At 37.2% G+C, this 22,609-nt stretch overlaps 1 protein-coding gene across 3 annotated transcripts; it reads right to left on the bottom strand.

The window, feature by feature from the left end:
* Positions 1 to 3,802: 3,802 nt before the first annotated feature.
* On the bottom strand, positions 3,803 to 22,532 carry RSRC2 (arginine and serine rich coiled-coil 2). 3 transcript variants are annotated; one of them, XM_078154268.1, is made up of 10 exons: positions 22,391 to 22,532; positions 17,287 to 17,443; positions 16,083 to 16,126; positions 13,382 to 13,594; positions 12,377 to 12,550; positions 11,057 to 11,179; positions 7,510 to 7,589; positions 5,691 to 5,923; positions 5,229 to 5,318; positions 3,803 to 4,454 (listed from the first exon to the last, which is right to left on the bottom strand). In XM_078154268.1, the coding sequence occupies exons 2-10, from the start codon at positions 17,365 to 17,367 to the stop codon at positions 4,275 to 4,277; spliced, it is 1,218 nt and encodes a 405-aa protein (XP_078010394.1). In that variant the 5' UTR covers positions 17,368 to 17,443; positions 22,391 to 22,532; the 3' UTR covers positions 3,803 to 4,274. The 3 variants fall into 3 exon arrangements, with proteins under 3 accessions (XP_078010394.1, XP_020825867.1, XP_020825868.1); XM_020970208.2 differs by having other exon boundaries at positions 13,382 to 13,572; XM_020970209.2 differs by lacking the exon at positions 22,391 to 22,532 and adding an exon at positions 15,167 to 15,244 and having other exon boundaries at positions 17,287 to 17,334.
* Between the last annotated feature and the right edge of the window lie 77 nt (positions 22,533 to 22,609).

The following is a 22,609-nucleotide window of genomic DNA, read 5'->3' as shown; positions in this document are numbered from 1 at the left end:
TATCAGCATCAGGGGTCATAGAAGGAATATAATTAGGAAGCCTGGAAGTGCTTCTATTATGTCTTTATCTTCATAAGGAAAAAAAATGGAAAGAGGGGAAGAAAAATACACAGGGAGGGAAGGGAAAGGAAGGTTAAGGAAAATTATCTCACATAATTAGGGCACGCAAGTTGACACCTTGAGGGGGATAGTGTAGGGGAGAGTAGCTGACACTTGAAGAATACACCCAATGGGATACTAAAATACATCTCATCAGGGAAATAGGATGGAAAGGGAGAAGGCACAAGTAGCAGGTTGGTAGATTAAAGGAGGGATTAGTCCTGACCTAAACAAAATAAAGATGCACAAAAATATAGCTCTTTTTGAGGTGGCAAAGAACAGGACATCTGATGGAGTATCAGTTGGAGAATGGCTGGACAAGTTATGGTATGTAAAGGTGATGGAGTAATATTGTGCTGCAAGAAATGGTGGAGGTTTCAGAGAATCATGGAAAGGCATATGAATTGATGCAAAGTGAAGTGAAAAAAAAGTAAGGGAATATTTATACAGTGACAACAGTACGGTAAAGACAGAGAACTTAGAATTAGGAACTTTGATCAACACAATGACCAGCTATGATTCTAAAGGACCTGAGATTGTGCTACCCATCTCCTGACAGGTGAATGACTCGGAGTGTAGAGTAAATCTGTGTGGTTCAGTGCCTGAGATTTAATTCAGTCCATCACTATGGTACATCAATTACCTTGAAACGTGTGTATCACAGTATAAATATCCTTTGAAAACATTGATCTGGACCTTTCACTTTCCTTCCTCTCTCCCTCTTGTTGAGCCAATTTAAAAATACAAGAAACAGAGTTCTTAAATCACAGCTGCATAGGTCTAGAAAATAAATGTCCACGTCGGCCATACCCGGAGATACGTCTGCGTTTTAAGTCCACTCCCTGTCGGGAGATGAGTGTTGTTTCGGCATTCATTTGGACGCTTGGGTTATTACTTGTTGATCCTCATTCCGAAACATTTAATGTTTTTCTCGACGATGGAGTTGTTGCTTAGTTGTGTCCAGCTCTTCCTGACTCTGTGTGGGGTTTTCCTGGCAAAGATATTGGAGTGGCTCGCCCCTTCTCCCTATAGAATGTTATCATTGCATAAATTGTTTTCCTCATCCCACACACTTCGCTGTGAATCATTTCATAGAGGTCTTCCATGTTTCCTGATATGTCCGGTTCATTGTTTCTTTTGGAACAATAATACTCCATCACATTAACACACGCATCACAATTTGTTGTCATTCCCCAATAGGATACCCCTTTAGTTTTTAATTTCTGGTGACTACAAAAAGAGCTGCTATGAATATTTTTGTATATATACTGTATATCCTTTTCTTCCTTGGTGCAAAGGCCTAGTAATGGCATAGCTAGGTCAAAGAATACACCCAATTTGGTTAACTTTTGGGGCTTTAGTTCCAAATTGCATTCCAAATTCCTCACTTTTGGTGAGGAATTCGTGGACTTTTCTGGTTGTCCTTGGAAATGTCCTTTATTGCCACTTTTTGTTCAGGCGTTCTCATTGATAGGATGCCATAATCAAGCAAGCATTGTTTTCCTTTGCCATTTGGGAAATCTTTTATTTTGGACTTCTGAGACTGTAGTGTGCCATAATTCTCAGAGGCTTCCAAGATCCAATGTAAAATCCTTTGCATGACCTTTAAACTCTCGGCCTTCATTTTTATTGGTTGTCTTCCTATTGGACTACTTCCTCACATCTTTGCCTTCTACTTTCTCCGATTTAGCTAAATCCTACCTTGTGCACAAGCGTTTCTCTAGCCTCCCCCACCAGATGCCTTCTTTCTAAAATTATCTCCCATTTACATTGCATGTACTTCCCACGTACAGTTGTCTGCACGTTCTTATTAGAATGCATGGTCCTTGAGAGTAGAAACCATGTATTTTTGCCCTAGAACTTAGCATAATGTGCTGCATTAATGAATATTTGTCGACTGACACAACCAGTAGTAATACTAGTGGTAAAAAGATGGGGTTTTACAGCAGGAAACAGCTATGCTAATGCTAATTTTGTAGTCCGATGTATTTAATTCTGGTCCCAGCTTACTGACTAAAAATATCTTCAAGATGCTAGTAATAAAAGCCTCAATAGGCTGCCAAATTGCATGTTATGGGCTTTTTCCACCTATGCCACTTTTCCCAATCAAGTAGTTATAGACACAGTAAAAAATCATCCATGAACCCCAAACTGGAGATTCTTTCCAACCATAGAGTTCAAATTTAACTAGCCCAGAAAGTACAGGGAAAGTTCCAAAGTGAAGATGATACATTTTTGATTATCTAAATGAGCCATACATTAAGTTCCTATTAAAAAATACAACTTCCTCTGGCTCCTCCTATTTTCCCATACATGACAGTGTGGCTTGGGAATGTGAAACTTACTTGTAAAATTGAAACTGGGAAAGAAATCACATGCATTGTTTTGCTCTTCTCCCAAGCATAATGGCATCCAAACGTGTCTCCTGATTGTAAGGGGAAAAGGCACCTCATTTCCAATCAGAAGACTTGGGGTTAAATCTTTTCTCTACCACTTATTGATGGGCAAGTTCATTTTTGAACCCTTAAATCACTGTAAATATCAACTACTATTAAAAATTTTTCAAGGAATCAGAACAATTTTCAGACCACAGAAAATACGTCAACAAATGTGCGCCCACTATTCTTTTCAAATTGTTTCTATAGCTTTTTCCTCAGGCCAGTTTATTTGAAAAAGTCACTAACTCCAGCACAATATCAATAGTTGTCAAACTAGCTAGAAATCATATGATCTTGTTTTGAAACAATGGAAATTTAATAAATATCCTTTAAAGTAAACTGTATTCTGCTTATTGAAATTGCTCCACTTAAGTATGTTATCAAATCTGTCACCTTATAACCAGGGGTTCCGCTAATACCAGAAAAACACAATTTCTTTTTCTTTTTGCTGCATTGTGTGATTTTATTACCATTCTGTGGCTAACATCTTTTCCAAAGGAAGCCATCTCTAATGATTTCATGAAAGCCAACGGGAAAATGGGTTTCAAACACATACACAAACTTGCATTATAGGCAACATTTTTGGAATCTGTGTTGTAAAGGTGCACCTAATTGATTTCTTTCAGGCAGTAACAAGGAGAGAAAAAGTGTAAGGTACTGGATTTAATAGAAGTAAAAAAACCAACCACACACAAAAGCCACGGCCACATTGGATCCCTTTTACAGCGATGCTCTGCCAGTCTAACAAACAAATACTAAATCACAAACTCTATAGAGTGACGCCTGATTGCATTTAGTGACAAAGTGGTTTTCAAGAGCTGTATGTCTTTAATGCAACTAATGTGCAAAGTTGGACACCTCAAAGAGATGCAAAGATCCAAACTCGGGCTGATCACACAAAGTGCATACATCACACTTGTTGTTATAAGGCACTTTATTGTAATAAAAGTGCTTACACCCTTAATGCATTAATCTATTACCTGAATAACATACAGTTTTTAGCAAATGCTGTACACCCTCCCAACCCCCCACCCCCAGCAGCAAAGAACAGTACTGTTGCAGTGAAAGTTTTCAATTCAGCTTCTATGTCCCCTGCCCTGAAAAATCTTCTCCATTTCCCCTCACTATGGTGCTCCCTACAGCACAGTTCTGACTATTCTAAGAGTTCCTAATTGGTCTTTATCATAAACTATACCAAAATGCTGTAGCAACCATAAAAGAAACCAATTCAAACAAGGATTTCAGGGAACTTAAAGTAACACCAGTTTTGAGAAAAAACATCTTTTATTATCATCACCATCCAGCTTTCTGTGCTGGACTATGTGCCCAATGGCCAGATCTTCTAAAGAACATCTACACAACATTTCTTTCATGTTTTAAGAGATGAAAATAACTGTACAAGGTTAAGTACAAAAGTACACAAGACAGTGGACACGAAATATCCATGTATGAGATTTTTCCCCACCTGCAGCTTTACATCTGTTTGAAAAGTAGAACTTGTTAACTAAAAAATATTGTCCTTCTATAGTTCTGTCAAGTTTAATGGAAGTGGGTTTAACCTGATTACAACACTAACACCAGTATCACTGATCTGATATTTACAAAAAAAATTGTATTTTTCAATAAATTAAAGTCAATGCAACACCCATGCAAGCTAGAATGCTAGCTGTTTGGTGAACAAGGACCTGACATCAGAACAAGAATTCACAAAGTCCCAAACTTTAAAATCATGTTTTTTCAAACTGCATCCATTCCCCGCATCGAAGATGTGAAGCCCAATCCCACTCCTCTTTGTGTGTGGGTTTGTGATCTTGCCATCTCATACTGAGCATCCAGATTTCTAAATACTTCCTCCTGTTGCTTCAGAGTTTTATAACTTTCTTCATCAACTGAACTACAACCAGCTTCATCCTCACTCTGGAAATCAAACATGTAAACAAACAGATTTAGGCAGACTTAAGCTTTCAAAACTTGACAGACAATATAAAGTTGACCTACTTTAGGAACACTTCACAATTTCTCTGCTTTGGAAATACTTTATACAAATTGTACATGTAATTCTCACACTAAATTTTTATAAAAACATGTGGTAATATATTACAGTTACCGGAGACATGCTTTCTTTGGGTCTTTTGAGGTTCATCTGCTGTTAATGCTAATGGTCTATGAGCACACATTTTATTTCAATTAAAAGAACCTCCTTCCAACTTTAAATATAAAAAATAAATTCACTACAGAAAACAATTAGTAAAATTAAAAATGAAAACATATTAAATATTTTAGAGGAATAGGAATGGTTCCTAGCAATGAGAATAGCTAATGGAGAATGCTAATTGTTATTTTAGATGAACTCCCACCCAGATTAGAGATGTTACCACTTTAAAGTTAGCAGGTATAACTATTATTATGCAGAATGTCTTAATTAGCATGGGTAATTTAAGTATAAACTCAACTATAATCAAAGATATACTAATCGGCACAGGTTTCAAAGAGCATTAGGATTTTGGAAGTCATTAGCAGATTTACAATGAGTCTATTTCTACAGGAATAATGAGTTTTAGATAAGCATTACTAATGAAACCATGTACTTGGTAATATGAAAACCACTACCCTGAATATAAAGGTGTAAGATGTTTAACTAGGTCACTCATAACTATATAAGCAAACACACACATACACACATCTCCTTACCTTAATACCCATTAATTTTCTGAATTTGACATTTTGGTCCTTGTTCCCAAAATTCAATTTTTCCCAAATTTCAGCAGACTGTGACTTATCCTGTAGGAGATATTAAAACATGTACATTTTCAATTAGTCATAATGTCTAAAACAGTCTATGATACAGCTTAAAACATGGAAATAACCAACTCTATCACTGTGTGAAATCCCATTCTAAGGCTCTGATCTGCTCTGGGGATATGAGGTGGAAGTGAATGCCCCAGAATCCAGACTCAGTTAATGGATACTTTATAAAATGGCTAATAACTGTTATCCAGTAAATACTTAAAACAAGCTGGGCCCAACATGATTTTTCAAGATAAAATCACCATGCCACACTGTTCCCCACCCGGGCCCCTGGCCATTTTTGATGTGTTTGAAACAGCAAAAGTCAGAAGAGAGACACTGACCCATTAAATAACGGAAGCTTACCCCTTCTTTTTTGCCTTGCCAAAGCATTTTCCTTTTCTTTTCCTGCTCAGCAAATTTCATAGGATTCACAGCTGCTGGATTATAATAGCTAGGTACAGCTATTCCCGTCTCTGCCAATGCTTTGGCTTGTAGTGCAGCCATCTGAGCTGCCATAGCTATCTGAGGAGTTACTTGTGTTCCAGATGCTAGAAGGGCAGCAACATTGAGGACAGACCCTCCAGTAGCTGCAGCTGCTGAAGAAGAAACATAAGCAAATATTAAGATGCAAGGCTAAAGGCACAGTAATAGTTCAAAACTTGAAAGATAACAGCAGTTAAATTTTTAAAAATCTGAATTAATTTATAATGGTGCAGCCATCTCATCATCTCCCATCTTCTGATCTCCTAGACTTTACTGTCTGCAGTAACTCATCTTCCAGCAAGATTGCAACAACTCTGAAACTCCCAACTACTTGGCACCCCCTAGCCCTGAAAATCCTTCTCCACCTGACTGCAAAGGGTAGACTTTGAAGAGCTCTTCCCAGATCATCATTTTCCATTCTGCTGTAGGTCTGCATTATGGGCCCAAGCTGGGTACTCCTCCTTCCCTTTCAGCTTCTTTTTATGTATTATCTTCCCCCATGAGATCGTGAGCTCCTTAAGGGCAGGGACCGTCTTCTGCCCTTCTTTCTATCTCCAGTGTTTAGCACAGTACCCGGCACATAGTAGGTACTTAATAAATTCAAAACTCCAAAAATAAACACTACAGATGGTGATAACTGGCTATTAAAGGATGGATTATTAATGATTTAAGTCAACGTCAGCTTCAGTTTCAACCAGGAGAGTTGTGACGTCCAAAGGTGAAAAGTGTGGCAATTGGAGACAATATAAAATAGCTAGGTATGCGAAAGATACAAAAATACAGTATGATATAAAGTTAGAAGGAGATAATATTTCTAGTTTAGTGAAGGATTAGGGAAAGCTTCATGGAACAAACAGCATTTGAGGAAGGCCTTTAAAAATGAATAGTTGTTAGGGAGGACTGCATTCCAAACACATGCACCAACATGAGCAAAGAGGCATCAAACTGTAGGGTTCCAGACAAGGCGAATTTAATTGGAATGCGGGTACATGAAATGAAGTGTAGTGTGATTATCTCACATGGATTGGAGATGGACGAGAAGCTACTGAAGATTCTTTGAGTGGGGAGTGAAATGACTCAAATCACGCGGAATCTTGTGGCAGTGGCAGTCTCACTCCAGAGACTGGAAATGAAACCAGTTAGGAGGCTACTGCAATAGTTCAGGTGAAGGTTAATTATTATGTAATTTTCCCTGACCTAGGGAAGGTATGTTAACTACAAAGAGCACATACACAAGCAACTTAGATATAACATAACAAATAAATGGAAAGAAATGCTAAATTATGGTCATACAAGTAGAGTCAGTTTTAGTATGATGGAATTAGAGCTGGAAGGAACATTAGAGACTATATAATCAGCCCTAGCTCATTTTTACTTGAGGAACCTGAAGCCAGGTAGGGTGAGTGACAGGTAGGGTCACATAGGCAGAACTAAGATTTAAATACAAGGATTTTAAATTGGAATCCAGTGTTCTGTCTACTGCATCTAGACAAATCTGTCAATACGGAATTTCACATTTAGCTCTCTTTGTTCACCAGCTTTTCAGACATTTTAATAACATGGTGCGTCAATTATACATGTTCTATTATATCTGTTTTCGAATAAAAAACTAAGGTTCTTTAGAATTTCAGTCAAACTTAAACAATCAGAATGGCTACTTAAAAAAATTCTGGCTAAATCAATTTATGAAAAAAGTTACCTGCTACTATTTCTTGCTGTTTTTGTTTTTCAACCATTTCTTTTTCTCTCTGTTCTTGCAACTTCTTTGCTCTTTCCAACCTATTGACAACAGAAAAAATTTCAAAGTATATAAGGTAAAAGAACCTCTTAAAAAGATATGAAATTACACATTAATAATTTAAAATTTTTTTTAGGACAAAAAAGAAATAAGGGATTTTAATATGCCCATTCTTTAACTTCCTTTTAAAATTTCTTTCAGTAGGTCTTATAATATTTAACAACTATCTTTCCTACCCTAAAGACAATCTCTCTGGCAACAGAGTCTGTCCTAATGTCCATGTTAGAGACAAACCTATTTTAAGATCTGTTTTTTACTGGGAATGTATATATGATGGTTGTAAACTTTTTCACACACTGGCAGTGTTTTACTAAGAAATCAACCTTATAAATAAAACACTCACTTGTCCACATTCAGAAACATTTAAGGTGTGGTGAATAGAAAAACAATGTTGATTTCAGAATTTTCTGAATGTTTTTCAGGGGAAGCAGAGACAGTTTTGAGGAACAAGTAAAAATTTAACTCTTGACTATTATGTGTTTCAATAGACTCCTTTAAAGCATTTATCACAGCCTTGCAAATTAATACAATGAAATAATGAATGTTACAATTCCCAAATTCATCTTAATGCAAGCGGCTCTGTTACTCTCGTGCAGATTTTTTAAAAAGTGAACATGTTTCAGTCATTTCATTTGGTTGCTTTTAATTTTTGTGGTGGTGTGAAGACCACCGCACCTAGGAATTGAGGAGACCTGGGTTTGAGCCCTCTGCCACTAATTTATTGTGAGATTAGTCATTTCAACTTTCTGAGTCTAAATTTCCTACAAAAACCAGGGGACTAGACAACACTGCAAGACTCTTTAGTCAAATACATACGACTAAATGCATGGTTCACTTAATCCAAGGCTGGACTGAAAATTAAGTTTATTAATTTTATTATTAAGTCTAAAAAATTCAGAAGGCAAAGCATCTGAAAATTCCACAGAAATATATTTTAAAAAAACTATGCTATTCTTGATTCAATTATGTGTTACTGAAAGAGGATACTTTTAGTCCCAAACTAGTTGCTTATAAGCATCAATGGAGTGAATTCTCTAAAGCTGTGAAATTACAGTTCTGGGACAAAAGTTAAAACACAAACTCAGAAGTCTTCTGCTCCCTATTTTAAGTATTTATTGTATATCACATAAAATCTAAATCATTGTTTACTGATAATGTATTTTCTAAGAGAAGCCAAAATCACTTTCCAAAATTCAAATTCCATGACATTCCTACCAGTAAAATTGCATGAAAGGCAAGGAAAAAAAAAAGATTTTTTTTTTGGTTGTACTTCTAGAGAATGCAGTTTTGCAACAAAAGAATTCCATTTTGGCAGCCAAAGTTGAATAAGAGAACTATAGGTTATTGAGTAGGCAGAATCTGGTACTTGGCACTTTACTTTCAGCATTTGAAATGGAATTTTTTAAAAAGCAACAATTAAAGAGATCAGTGCTATAAATCAATAGGCCCACCTACCTGTAATATGCTAAGGAAGTAGGCTGGCAAAAATTACTGTCTGATTCAGCTGAATAGATAGCTTGTATTTGCTCCGTAATAGTTATGGGTTTTTTTTAGGCAATTGGGGTTAAATGACTTGCCCAGGGTCACACAGCTAATAAGTGTCAAGTGTTTCATCTGAGGCCGGATTTGAATTCAGGTTCTCCTGACTTCAGGGCCGGTGCTCCATCCACTGAGACACCTAGCTGCCCCTTCTGTAATAGTTTTTGAAAGGTTTACATCAAATCAGTATGATTTCAACCTTTCTGAGCAAATACAAGGTTAACAACCATCACTTCTATGAGCTCTAGAGATTGGGCAAAGAAAATGTTATAGTTTAACAGCTGTACCTGAAACTATTAGCAAAGCTATTTAAATACTTTTACCTACAAAGATACATTTTATCCTTATTTTTCAGGGTTTCCTATACTGTAGCTAAATTCTCAGCAACTAAGTCGTCCTTTCAAATTTCAAGAACCCAGCAACAGCTTAGCTGATCCTATGGTGAAGAATTGGTAGTTAAGTCACATAAACGGGCAATGAACTGTAAACTACCACCGTTAGTCTGAAATCCTACTAAAATCTGGAAGTGAAAAATGTAAGTATAGTGTAAGAATAAATTGTAAACTGGCGGGTTTTGAAAAAAATTCCCCATCTGCATTTATGTAACATTCACTATAAATTTAAACACAGAAAAGCTAAGAAAATTCTCACATTTTGAGAGCATCACCTTTTGCCATCTAACGCACATTCATTTATGGATTTGATAACAAATACTTGTTCTGTTGCTTTGAATTTCAATAAGAAAAAAATCAAATATAAAGGAGGAGTAACTGCTTAATAAACGATACTACTTGCATTAAAATGGCCATTGCAAGTTTTGAAATCAACACCATTCACTAAGGTGAATGGAATGAGGAAGGGGTGAGCTCACACCTTTGCTGCTGCTGCTGCTGTTCAGCTGGAGACAGTTTCTGCCAGGCTGGGTTCACAGGGCAGCAGTACATCAGGTTACATTGTGATAACTGTATTTTTGCAATGGGAAAAAAATAGAAACTTAATTTTAAAAAGAAAAACAACAAAAGCTAGTGTAGAATTCGCAGAATATGGGAAAAATAGCAAATATGAAGTGCTGTGATTTTTCTCCTGCCTTTGCAAATGATTAAGTTTTGGTGAAAAATTAACCTTGGTAGATTTGAATGAGATAGCTCCATCTCCCTTGTGTGTTGTCTCAGGAACCACACATAATTAGGCAATAAAATCTAAGAAAACGTGTACATTTCCCTGTCTTAACAACAGGGTTTTATTTAAGATTTTTTAAGGGCAAATGCACAAAATGGTTTCTATTTATTGACACAGCATGTAACCACATCAATTATTCCCTCCTTCAAAATACATAACATAGTTCATATAATTCTAACCAAAGGTCAAACATTGGTCTAGTTATTTAATGTTCTTAAGAATCAGAAACGTAAAGTGTCTTTTATAATCAAAAGAATAAATTTCCTTGTCTCATAAGTGAAAACAGTTTCAAGAATTTTAGGCCCATTCCCAATCTCTCAATCCCAAATCTTGGGACTTCTTGATCCTTCAGTGAAAAACTCAAAACAGAACAAACCCCCCCCCCCCCCAAACACCGGGCACAAAAAACCCTGAAACAAACAACAACAACAACACAAAAATACTCTAGATAATTAAGAAGAGGAAAAAAGGGGGAAGGAGCTGTTTGTTTCAACCACCTCAATCTTCATAGCTTTGCAAATAAATGAAATTATGCCATGAGGTAAAAGTTAATGAAACTACATATTTCTGTATTGCAAAAGGCCACACTATTTAAAATATGATTACAAATGTAATCTATAGTATTTTTTTGATTCCCATGATTCAGTGACAGAATCAACCCCTCATCTTTTTTAGATGTCAAGCTCATCAAAGCCAACTTAAGATAAATGATGAAAGGCAATAAACATACCTTCGAGCTAATGCTTCTTGTGCATCCATTGCTGTGTTTCGCCCTCTAAAAGGAGGTGGACTGGGAGTTCGACTTAAGCTTCGGCTAAATCTTCGTGGTTTTTCAATTCTCTTCTTTCTTTCCCTGTAATTAATTTCAGGAGTCTTATGAGGTGCTAATTTATTAATATATTGATATGACATAACATTAAAGCACCAAAAAAAGGAACTAAGATTTTTGTGTAAAATTTCTTTTAAAATAGAAATTTTATCATTCAACAACTGTTTGATTCATAGTAAGTTTTATAACAACGTAAAATATAAATGGGACTTTGTTCTCCATTTCCCTCTTATAAAAATTTGGTGCAATCTATGAAATTGGTTATTTTATTTTGAGAATACATTTTTAAAATGCCAAACATGTTATAATAAGCAATATTAATTTTATATATAATTTCATTTTGGGGGCAGAACATATTATTTGAAGCAATACAGATTCTTGGAGTTCACAGAAAAACTTTATTAGACAACTTTTTCATCTAAAAACTGATGATCAGACTCAACTAAGTAGTTGCATTAAACAAAAAGAAAACTGGCTATTATAAAATCTAGATTCTAGCCTCAAAACTGGAAGCAATCAATCCCCTAACTTTAGAGATGAGGATACTAGGGCTCAAAGTACTGAAGTGACTTGCCCAAGGCCAAACAGAAGTTCTCTTAACTACAAACTGCATGGTAGCTACATAGATACTGCTTATGTATCTGATAACAAAGTCTACTTCTGAAAAGAAGTTCAACTCATCAATTAAAAAAATAAAAATCACTTTTTTGTGATATGCATATCTACACACATCCATAATGCCTTCTATGGTCTTAAACCCCCAAAAGACCTGCTCATTTCTAGACAATACAGGATTCAGACCAGAAAATGACTTTAAATATCATCTAAATACAACCCACTCATGACCAACCCCCCCCCCAAACAAAACCAAAATCCCAAAAAGCAAAACCAGAAAGTCTTATTTCTTTTTTTTCCTTTAAGGCAATTGGGGTTAAGTGACTTGCCCAGGGTCACACAGCTAGTAAGTGTGTCAAGTGTTTGGTCTGAGCATAAAGTCTTATTTCTAGAATCGGGTGAGGAACCTGCGGCCTGGAGGCCACGTGCAGTCCTCTCCAGTGCGGCCCTCTGACTGAATCCAAACTTAAAACCTGGACTCAAGTCAAAAGGCCACACCTGAGGCCGCAGGTTCCCCACCCCTAGACAATTCAAGACGACTCAAAACTAAAAACAGATATTTTAGTTGTCAACAAATTCTTTTAAAAATAATATATAAACATATACCGGCTTCTGCTCCTGGTTCTACTTCTACTCCTGGTTCTATGCCTATGTCTTGATCTTGACCTTGATCGAGACCTAACCCGACGCTTCCTCTCCCTGCTTCTGGACCTTGACTTCTTCCTCTCTCTGCTCCTGGACCTTGACTTCTTCCGTTCTCTACTTCTACTACGATGACGCCTGAAATAAACATAAAAAAAAAATTTTTACTCACTGATCTTTAAATTACAAGTGGTTTTAGAAACATTTATATACTTTTACTGTAGCGAGAAAAACAGAAGAAATATACTTCAAATTTATTGTTCCCTCAAAGCCACTTATAAATTTTTGGGATGCCACTCAGTCTATGTGTTCTGTTGCCTCAAATGGCAACACTCTACAAAATTCTAAGAAAGTAACTACTAAAGTTGATGCTGCAAGTCATAAACATACCAAAAAAAGCAAACTTCTGAGCATTTTCTATATGTGCAATGCTAAAATTCTTGTGCTCTAAGAAAAACCAACTGGTTATCTGAGCTTCTAGATTCTTCTAAACCACAGAGAAAAAGAAAACCTTGAGTATCGCTTCAAATGCCTTCTATAGGAGGCAATATTATTTTAGCTTAAAAAAATTCTACAAATGAGGTCAATGAGATCTACTGAAAGAAATTTTATTTAAAATGTCTCACACAAAGTAGGCACTCGCTTTTCACTGTTAATAACTAAATTGCATCCAGTCAAAAGATATGTTACTTAATGGCTGAGTTATTACCACATGCCATTAAGGGGTCCTTCCTCTCCTATATAGGCTCTCTAGTTTTCTTGACCATTCCTGAATCCTTAGGGCCGTAAGATGCCATTTCCTGCAATTATTAACTATACCTTCAATTATTTTTTAAAACTTAGTAGATCTGGATAAGGGCAGGAAACAGTTTGGGGCTCATGTGATTAACATGTATTTAAAAATGCAGAACTCTTTGGAAGAAACTATTCGACCAGCATTTATATTAAGTATTAATATAAATAGCTCACCTTTCACGAGATCTAGATCTTGAATGACTTCTGCCTCTGGATGACTTCCTTTCTTTGCGCTTGTGTCTGTCCTCACCATTTTCAGATGAATTTAGTCTCTCTCTTCCCTTATCAGAAGAATGTTCTTTGTCATTATGCTCCTCAGATTTATGTTTCTTGGAGGACTTGTCTTTGGATTCATGTCTTCTTGCCTGTTGTAAGAAGAAGTTGGTTCTTTCAGGAAAATAGTGCAACAAAGAGAGTTAGTATGGGTATCAGAAGATAAAAATATGTTGTGATGCAACATTAGTAACCTTAGGAGTGTGGCTCAGTCAATAATTATCTATGTTTACATCACCCAATGTTGCAAGTGAATATTACTACTTTTGTTTTTCTTCTTTATGATTCCCCTCCCACCACCCCCAAATGTAGTAGTAATGTCCCATAAAATTATTTTTTCAATAGCAAGGTAAAAACAATTTCAATTTCACCCCATAGTCTAATAAAATATAGAGGTACATATTTACTCAAATATATACAACCAACTATTTAGATACACACCAGATAGACACATCACTTAAAAATGCATAGATCTTTTAACTATTCAAGTACACAGTACCATTGAATTGTGATGTTAGAAATGAATAGTTGATTACAGACACTTAGAAAACTAGGAAATGCATTAGAAAATGCAGTTTTAAATGGATGACTATTCTAAATAAGACTTAGCTTACTAAACATTTTTTTGCACCCTCGAATTATTTTAAGCAGACACACATTCTTCCTTTTACAGCTATAGTGTTAAAAGTATTCTGTAAGTTCAGTTCTGACTGTCTCCAATGTTTTCACTGGAGACTAAATTGTGAAGCAGTCATTTTTCTTCTTGACATACGCAGACAGGTTTGGGATTTTTATTTTGATACAGGTACCTACGGTAAAAAATGGCAAGTACTTTTACTTTAAAAATTGTACTGAATTCGAGATAGGAATAGCGCAATTGATCCCAAAGCCATCATGTTATTTTTGCCAGTACAAAAAAATAAAACCAAACCACACTATATACCATCAATGCCTTCAAAGATGCAGCTAAAACTACATTTATCAGCACCCATACTTTTCAAGAAGGAAATGTTACATATTATTATTCTCTCTTGCCCCTGAGACAGGCATCTAGATTTGCCTTTCTGTTCCAGCTGTTATTCAAGTTCAAGATCCTAGACTTAAAAAAAAAATTTGAGTTGGAATACATTTTAAAGATACTCTAGTCCAACCCTCTTAATTTAGCAGATGAGGGAAACATGTCCAAAATACTGTGACTTGTCCAAGTTCATACAGTTAATTTCAGCAGGGCTGGGGCTAGAACCCAGGTCTCCTAACTCAATGTGCTTCCCATGACATTACAGTGTTACCCCATGCAGTAAAATACATGCAATAATGTATTTCTTTGCACTTCGCATTTTTTTCTAAAATACTTTGAAGAGCGCCACCATTTATCTAAACATGCATGTTGTAATTTATGAAAATGATTATATAATAATAGTTAATTTTACAACAGAAATTTGTGACATGTAGATTTTACTTTTACTGCCAATTCCCCTCTAAAATAACACTTCAGATAAATTTTTCTTAGACTCTGCAGTATGATGGCAAATTAGAAAGGCTTTTCAAAATGTGGGTCAATTTTCAAACTTTATTTCAGTTTTCCATACATAATACTTTATTACTAATAAAAAAAAACCCATCAAAACCCTTAACTGATTTAAGATATATTTAAGGGAAATAGGAGTTTGAATGACTAATAGTTACCTTATCATGAAGTAGGCTTATAATTTTGCTATCTGAGTCTGCAGCGTCTTCAGTTCAGTCTCTTCGCGCATTAGCACGCTGAGTATGATTTATTATAGAAATGTTATCATGTGAGCTAAACAAAATAGTCATTTTCACAAAAACTCTCCTAAATTAAAATTTTAACAGAGCTTCCATTAGGGGAGGAGGTGAAGTCCCTGCCCCACATTTAGCTTTAGGAGTCCCTCACCCAGCCCCCAAAAGGACTCCTCCTCCCTTTCTGGCTGCTATTTCTGCTGTTCCTTGTGGGCTCTCTCCACGTCTTCTCTGGTGGCTGAGCCAGTTATCTCCTCTGCACCACAGGTGCTGCCTCTTCTCACTCCCCTTGCCTTTTTCCTCAAGCTTTGCTGTTACTGCCACATTTCCAGCTGCCCCTCACTGACTCTTGTGACCCTGTAGCAGTCTTTCCACGTCCAATACTAATATTAGAAAAACTGAGCTAATTTAGAAAAGAGGACTTGGTTATCTTTCCAAAAAATAAAATAAAATGAATGTATCCCTAGGCAGATGACTGTTACTTAAAAGTCCTGAGCAGTGTTAAGGCATCAGAAGACTCGGGACCTCAGGTTAATGGAAGCTCTGTGTGACAGCCCTAAAGAACCAATTATATTTCTTCATATGAAATTTTCATTGTGAAAAATTTCACAACAAATTAAATTAAGTTTCTGAATGTACTTTTCCCATAAACAACTATCTTCTTGTTAAAATGATGAATCCAAATCATGCTTCTCTATGATACTCCATAACCCAATTAACCTTCCAAATTTTCAAAGTTTTGGGTACTTACCATATCATAGTCATATATTTCACATATACATTTCTACCAGAAACTTTAAAAGTATTTAAAATTACCTATACTCTACAAAGTGTTAATTACCTCTTTGCTTCTGCTCCGACTTCTGTGTTTTCTTCCTTCATTATCTGTGGGGGAAAAAGATTATTACTAGCATAAGCAAATGTTCAGTAAGACACAATCTTAAAATATTTTATTTTATTAAGACAAATTCTACAGATATCCTGTTTATGGATGACTCCCTAAAGATTGAGGTTTTAAGTTTTGTTTACCCATTTACAGTTATCTATACAGGTCTTGTTAGAGAAACTTGTTTATCTGACAATATCAATTATCCAAACCTCAAAATCAGAACATTTTTTAAAATAGGCCCTCATCAGTTAAAAAAAAGAAAAAGAAAAAAGTTACAAATGCTTGAGCCTCAACAACTTTTACTGAGAAAAGCCAGCCTCTTCCCCCTCCCCTCCATTCTGTTGTTAAGGCAGTTCTTATAAGACTAGGTGCAGCTCACTGAAAATTTAAAAGTGGGCTGCTTGAAATAAGTAGAAACAAAAAACTTCATGAAGGAAGGGCTGTAAAAATATAAAAAGCAGGTAGAATTACTCAAAAATCATAGCAGCCTGAAGCTACTTTGTATAATGGTAACACATCTGAGCAGCTGTCGAGGATATGGCTATAAAATAACTAAAGTTCTTAACCAGTTCAAGTCATTAAGAAAAGATTAAGCACACAGTAAAGTATACGTAAGCTTTTGGGCAAAAATTTCCTGAAAAGGCAACATTTTAACAAAGAAGTTTTGTACTTAAAGGGTAAACTTCGGTTGTTATCATTCATTTATATAGGCAGATCTCATTCTCCATGATACTGCAAAAACTAAACACATAAGTCAAATATCACCCCCCCAATAAGCTTATGGATTCAAGTATTTCTGCCTTCATTTGTAAATGGACTATTTCTCCATGTTTCACCCCTCTCCCTTGTGAAGGTATTACTTTACAGGATTATAAGTAATAAATATCGTATGGCACAACCAACGATCAATTTGCACTTTCAAAACAGAAAACATTCAGGGAGGCAGAAAACTTTGGAAGGAACAAATAGCAACATTATCAACTATATACTTCTTGCCTTAAAGTAAGGTACATGAAATAAATATGCTTTCATTTAAAACTTTTGATCAAGCTGATAAATGTATCAATATAATAATCAACTATAACCCAAATAATTTATATGTAGTTTATACAGAATACAGTAAATACTGTGAAGCAGCTTTTCAGAATATTCATACCTGACTTCCGTTTTCGTTCTCTTGACCTTGATCGTGATCTTGAATAATGATGTTTTGATGGTCTAGGAGAAATGGAGGCATCTGACTGCTCCTTTTTTTTATCTCTATCTGGAGATGACTTTTCTGTGGCTATTCCATCTCGTTCTGTGTCACTAGCCTAAACGTTCAAGGAACAATGATTAATTTAAAGCTTTTCATGTCATTTGAGAAATACACATATATAAAACCACCCTGGCTTCTTAAAAAAATGCAGAAAAATATACATATTCAAGGGATCAAAAAAAAAATTCTAAGTAGTAGATCAGAAAAGGTTATCTTGCAATAAAAGCTCCTTGAGGGAAGTGTCTGGGCTTTTATTTGAGGGAGTAGAATTGGGTGGGATACAGATGAACTATAGACACAATGTGCATTGAATCAAACTTATTTTTAAAACAGGATTGACTGTTAAGCTTTGAGTTAATAAGAAGCTACCAGTGATCTATTTAGGTTCTAATCCTGTTATGTGTTCATAAACTCTAGATCAACGTAGTTATATGCATAATTATGAAAGCAGAAGATGAACAGAACTTGTGAGTCAGGAAGATGGGGTTCAAAACCCCTATTACTAATTCACTTGCCCTCTCCTAAGAACAGATTACGTCTATGTTGGAAAACAACACACTCTGTTGGTCACCACTTCATTATGTATTATTTTCCCTTAATTAGAAGCTTTCTGAGGGCAAGGTCTATGCTTTGCTTTCATAATTGTGTCCTCAGCACTGGACATAGTGCTTGGCACACAATAAGAACTTAGTAAATGCTTTCCATTCACTATCCTAGAATAGGATATTGGAATAGGTAGCCACTGAAATGAAGGGAAATGACAAAAGATTTCCCTTCAGGAAGAGAGGGACAAAGACTAATGTCAGGAAAATGGTGCTGATATAATTTACACAGATTCTGAACTAAGCCTTTGAGGCAACTCTTGAGTTGTCAAGACACTGTCCCCACCAACCTTGGTAGGGGGAACTTTCCTATACCAAAAAGAGTCACAAATCCAGTCTCTACCCTTATTTGATGATTATTTCATGTTGTACTTAAGAAAAAGTTGGATCTGTAACTGGTTGAATGGCTAGATCCAAAGAGTTATTAATAATTCAACATCAATATACAATCCAATCCTCATTTCCGTTCTTTGTATGATCACTAGGTAGATCATCCTACAAGCTTTTAAATACTCATTTAGCCAATTTATCCAAAATGTATTTTACAAAGTTATGCTATGAGCATAAGGAGTGAAAAACAAATTAAGAGTAATTTTTAGCACAGATGAAACAGAAGACAATGTCTACCAATATAAATTAAAAAAAAAATTTGCTATTATGGATAATCAGTATCTGACAGTGAACTTAAACTTCTTAACCATTTTTTAATGGAAACAGTATCTAGCAGTACTGTATAATACCCCCCCAGCTCTAAATTAAGAATGCTACATATCACTAGTATGTTTTTTTATTATTGCTAGTTACCATAAAACAAAATTAGATAAAAATAGCACAGAATAAATGCAGCTAACATTCTTGAATAAGCCATTTCCATTTTAAAAAATGGGTTCTTCTGTCCAAGGTACAGAACGATGCTGGAAAGAGGTAGGATCTGAGCTGTACCTTGGTCCATAAGGAGAGATAAAAATGGCAAGGAATGATTATGGGGTGTTTGTGTGTGCGTGTAAGTATATATATAAGTACACATACACACTGAGAAGACCTGGCAGGTAACAAATGGCACCAATTTCAGAGATAATAGGGGGAAAAGGAGTTGGATAGCCAAGGTGGGCTAGATTACGTAGGGCAGAGAGGTCAAACACATGGTGTCCAAAGCAGATTAAAATGGTATTGGGAAATAGTTAAAATAAAAAACAGAACACAGATATTTATCATGTGGTTTTGAAGTCAACACGAAACTCCCATGGATCCTTATGGTTTAGTGGCCTTCATTTCTATTTCAATTTGAACCACTGATATATGGCTTGAAAGTCAGGAACTTGCTGAGTAGCAGGTTCTATTCAGAATTCTTTATAATTCTAAAATGATTTTAGCTGCCTGATTTTGATATACCTGGAATAAGATAGTTTCTTTTATTATCCTCTCTAGTTCCTCCTCATTCAACTTCAATCGACAGTTTATTACTTTAGAATATCTATTATTATCTAGCTAGGTTTTTTATCTCCCAGTTAAACTATAAAGCCATCCAGGAATGGGGAGTGTCAAGAGGCCTAGGCACTAGGCTGGAAGACAAAAGGAAAAAAAAGTCCCCCATTCAAAGAGCATACAATCAGTTGGGGGGTGGGGGGGTGGATGAGGAGAGACAGTTTGGCAGAAGGTAAAGAACATGAAATCTGGAAACAGACTGGAACCAGGTACCAAGTTGAGGAATTTGAATTTCATCTTAAGAGACATTAGCATAGGAAGTCATTTCCCCCCATCTTCACAACTATCTTAAGAATGTGATATCCTGCAAGACAAAGAAGTTAGTCATTTAATAAATGCTTACGCACTTAATTAGAAAACGTTCACCCAAACCCCAAATTCCTCCCATCCCCAGTACTCAAGCCTCTATCAAACTTGTTAATGTAGTAAGAAAAATTTCCTTAGCTTGAAAGCTACTGTGAAAAGGCTACTCATTTAAAAGGGTCAACAATTTTCTATTTGGAATTGTTTTGGGGAATATTTTATACAAAACTCACAATCAAAACAGACTATTGCTGCTTGATGTCATTTTAGCAATACAGGTATAGTCAGACTCATGGTCTCATTTACTGGTAATCTGCATTGACAGCAGCTTTCTTATAAGGTATAAACGAAGAAAATGTTTACTTAATAAGAGGACTAAGATAGCTGACAGATTAACATATTTCTTTCTACAGTTCTAAGACTGAAAAAAAGTTAGAACATTGAAACAAAATCTAGGTCCATGAGATGTTTCAGCTAGCTATTTTTACATACTCATGTATGTGTTTATTTTCCAGAAAAATCAAGCAAGGAGTCATTTGAAAACGTAATTCCAACTTCCTGATCACATATAGTCAATGTAACCAATACTTGGAACTCCTAACTTCCTTAAAAACTACTGTAATAATACAGCCAGATGGCTGGAAGGGGTTGGGGGAGAACCTGAGGAAAGGGGGAACAAACAACCTGACTCCAGCCAGAGGGAATCAAGGCAATAAATCTTAATAGCATAAATGCTTTAATCTGAAAAACATTTTAAATACATACTATGTGCTAGGCATCCTGCTAATGTACTCTAGATTACAAAGGGGAAAAGTCTTCGAAAAGCTACAACACCCTAATTAATCCAAAAAATATTTTTACAAGACAGATTTCCCCCTATACCTGTCAGTAGAAAGGAACACAAAAAGCTCATATATTTTTATTGTCATAAGACAAACAGAAATTATGTAATCACACAGTAATGCCACCCATCGGTAAATAGCTAAGAACAATACAATGTTGCTCAAAGGAGATAACTAGAGTGCTACAAGTATTTTTACTACAGTACTTAAAATAAGGACGTGATCAATTTAATTTGGGGATTAAGATGGGAGCTTTAATACACATAGTACAATACAACATTGAAGAGATAAGTCTTTCAGACTTACAGATTAAAATCTAGCCACATGGGGCAGACAGTGTGTGAGAAAAAAGCACAATAATTCAACTACCTTGCAGAATTCAGATCTCAGAAAAGGCAGAGAGTGTAATGTTAAGAGCCCTGGATTCAGACTACCAGAGTTAGAATCCATGATCAGCTGCTTACTACTCACATGGTCTTTAAGCAAGTCTCAGAAACTGTCTTAAGGCCTCATTTTCTTCATATGTAAAACGAGAGGGAGTTGGGCTGGAAGGCCTCAACGATCTCTTCTAGCTATAAATCTCCAATTTTAGGAAAAGGGGGCTGGACTAGACGGCCTCTAAAGTCCCTACCAGATGTAAAATCCACGACTCTATAAAAATGAGGGCACTGGACGATCTCTACAGTTCCTTCCAGCTACTAATATACATATACACACACACACACACACACACACACACACGAAGATAAAAGGATCGGACTCGATGGTCTCTAAGGTGTGTCAGATGTAAATCTACGATGCTATGAAAATGAGGGAACCGAAGGACCTCTAAAGTCCCTTCCAGCTCTAATCTACGATCCTACGAAAACGAAGGGCTTCAAATAGATGATCTTTTAAAAGCCCCTTCAAGGGGGTAAATCCAACATTTTACGAAAAAGGCTTGGGAGTGGAAAGGGTTTTAAAAAAGTCCCTTCAAGGTGTAAATCTGTAATCCCAGGAGAATGAAGGATTTGGAGTGGATGACCTATTTAAAAAAGAAAAAGTCTCTTCCAGCTGTATGTAAATCCTAGGAATATGAGGGAGGGGTCTTGGAGGGTCTCCCCCAGGTCAGATCAATGGGTCCTATGAGGGATCCCTGAGCCTCGGAACATTTTCCCCAAGTCCCTTCAGCCAAGTTCACCTGGCTCAGACCCAAACACATACGCACACAGGAAACGCTGGTCGGGATGGATTCCCGGGGCGCTTTCATGCGCAGGCAGCAGCGGCAGCCAGGGGGCCGGTTAAACCCAGCTTCCTCCTTTCCTCCCCCACTTCCTACGTAGACACCGCCCCCCTCAACGCCCCCTTGCCCCCCCCAAAAGGCAGAAGGAGCCTCCGCGCTCCCGTTTCCTGCCTTCCTCCTCCTCCTCCGGCTGCACCATCCCATTCTCCCCACCCCCATCCCGAGAACGAAGAAGCAGGAAGTCAAACCTCTCCTGCCTCCGGCGGCCGGCCCGGGGGCCGCAGGAAGGCCGCCGGGGTGGCGCGAGAAAAGTTCTGGAAGCAGGCGCTCCCAGCGGGCCCCCCCCTTCCTGCTCAGCCGGCACCGCCTCGCCTCCCCCACCCTCCGGCGGGCAGCCATGATGGCGGGGCCTGGAGGAGGCCGCAGCGCCATTTTGTCCACACACTTACGCACACTCCCTCCCCGGCAGTCAAACCTCTCTCCTCGCGGAGGGGGCCTTTCCCTCTCCTTCCCCCGGCTCGGCTCCGGCTCGAGGATTCACCACTTACCGCCATGTTCCGCAGAGTCCCGGCCGCTGGGGGCCGCGCCTCCACCCGCCGCTCTCAGCAGTACCCGCCGCCGCCGCCAAGGCTTCGCCCCTGACTGACTAAGCCGCTCGCGCCAGAGACCCGGATGGCACAAAGGGGCTGGGGCCTGGGGCGCCGCAAAGCATCCTGGGGGTGGGACGAATGAAGGGGTGGGGACAAGAGTTACTACGGCAACGCGGC

The sequence above is a fragment of the Phascolarctos cinereus genome, unplaced genomic scaffold (assembly GCF_003287225.1).
Source record: "Phascolarctos cinereus isolate Bilbo 61053 unplaced genomic scaffold, phaCin_HiC Scaffold_4;HRSCAF=312, whole genome shotgun sequence".
Taxonomy (NCBI): Eukaryota; Metazoa; Chordata; class Mammalia; order Diprotodontia; family Phascolarctidae; genus Phascolarctos; species Phascolarctos cinereus.
This window is presented reverse-complemented; position numbering and strand designations above follow the sequence as displayed.

Coding starts and splice junctions, on each gene's coding strand:
- RSRC2 (XM_020970208.2), bottom strand. Junction 13,573..16,082: donor GTCGGAGCAGAAGCAAAGAG/GTAATTAACACT, acceptor TTCTTACAACAG/GCAAGAAGACATGAATCCAA. Junction 11,180..12,376: donor AGAACCAGGAGCAGAAGCCG/GTATATGTTTAT, acceptor AATTAATTACAG/GGAAAGAAAGAAGAGAATTG.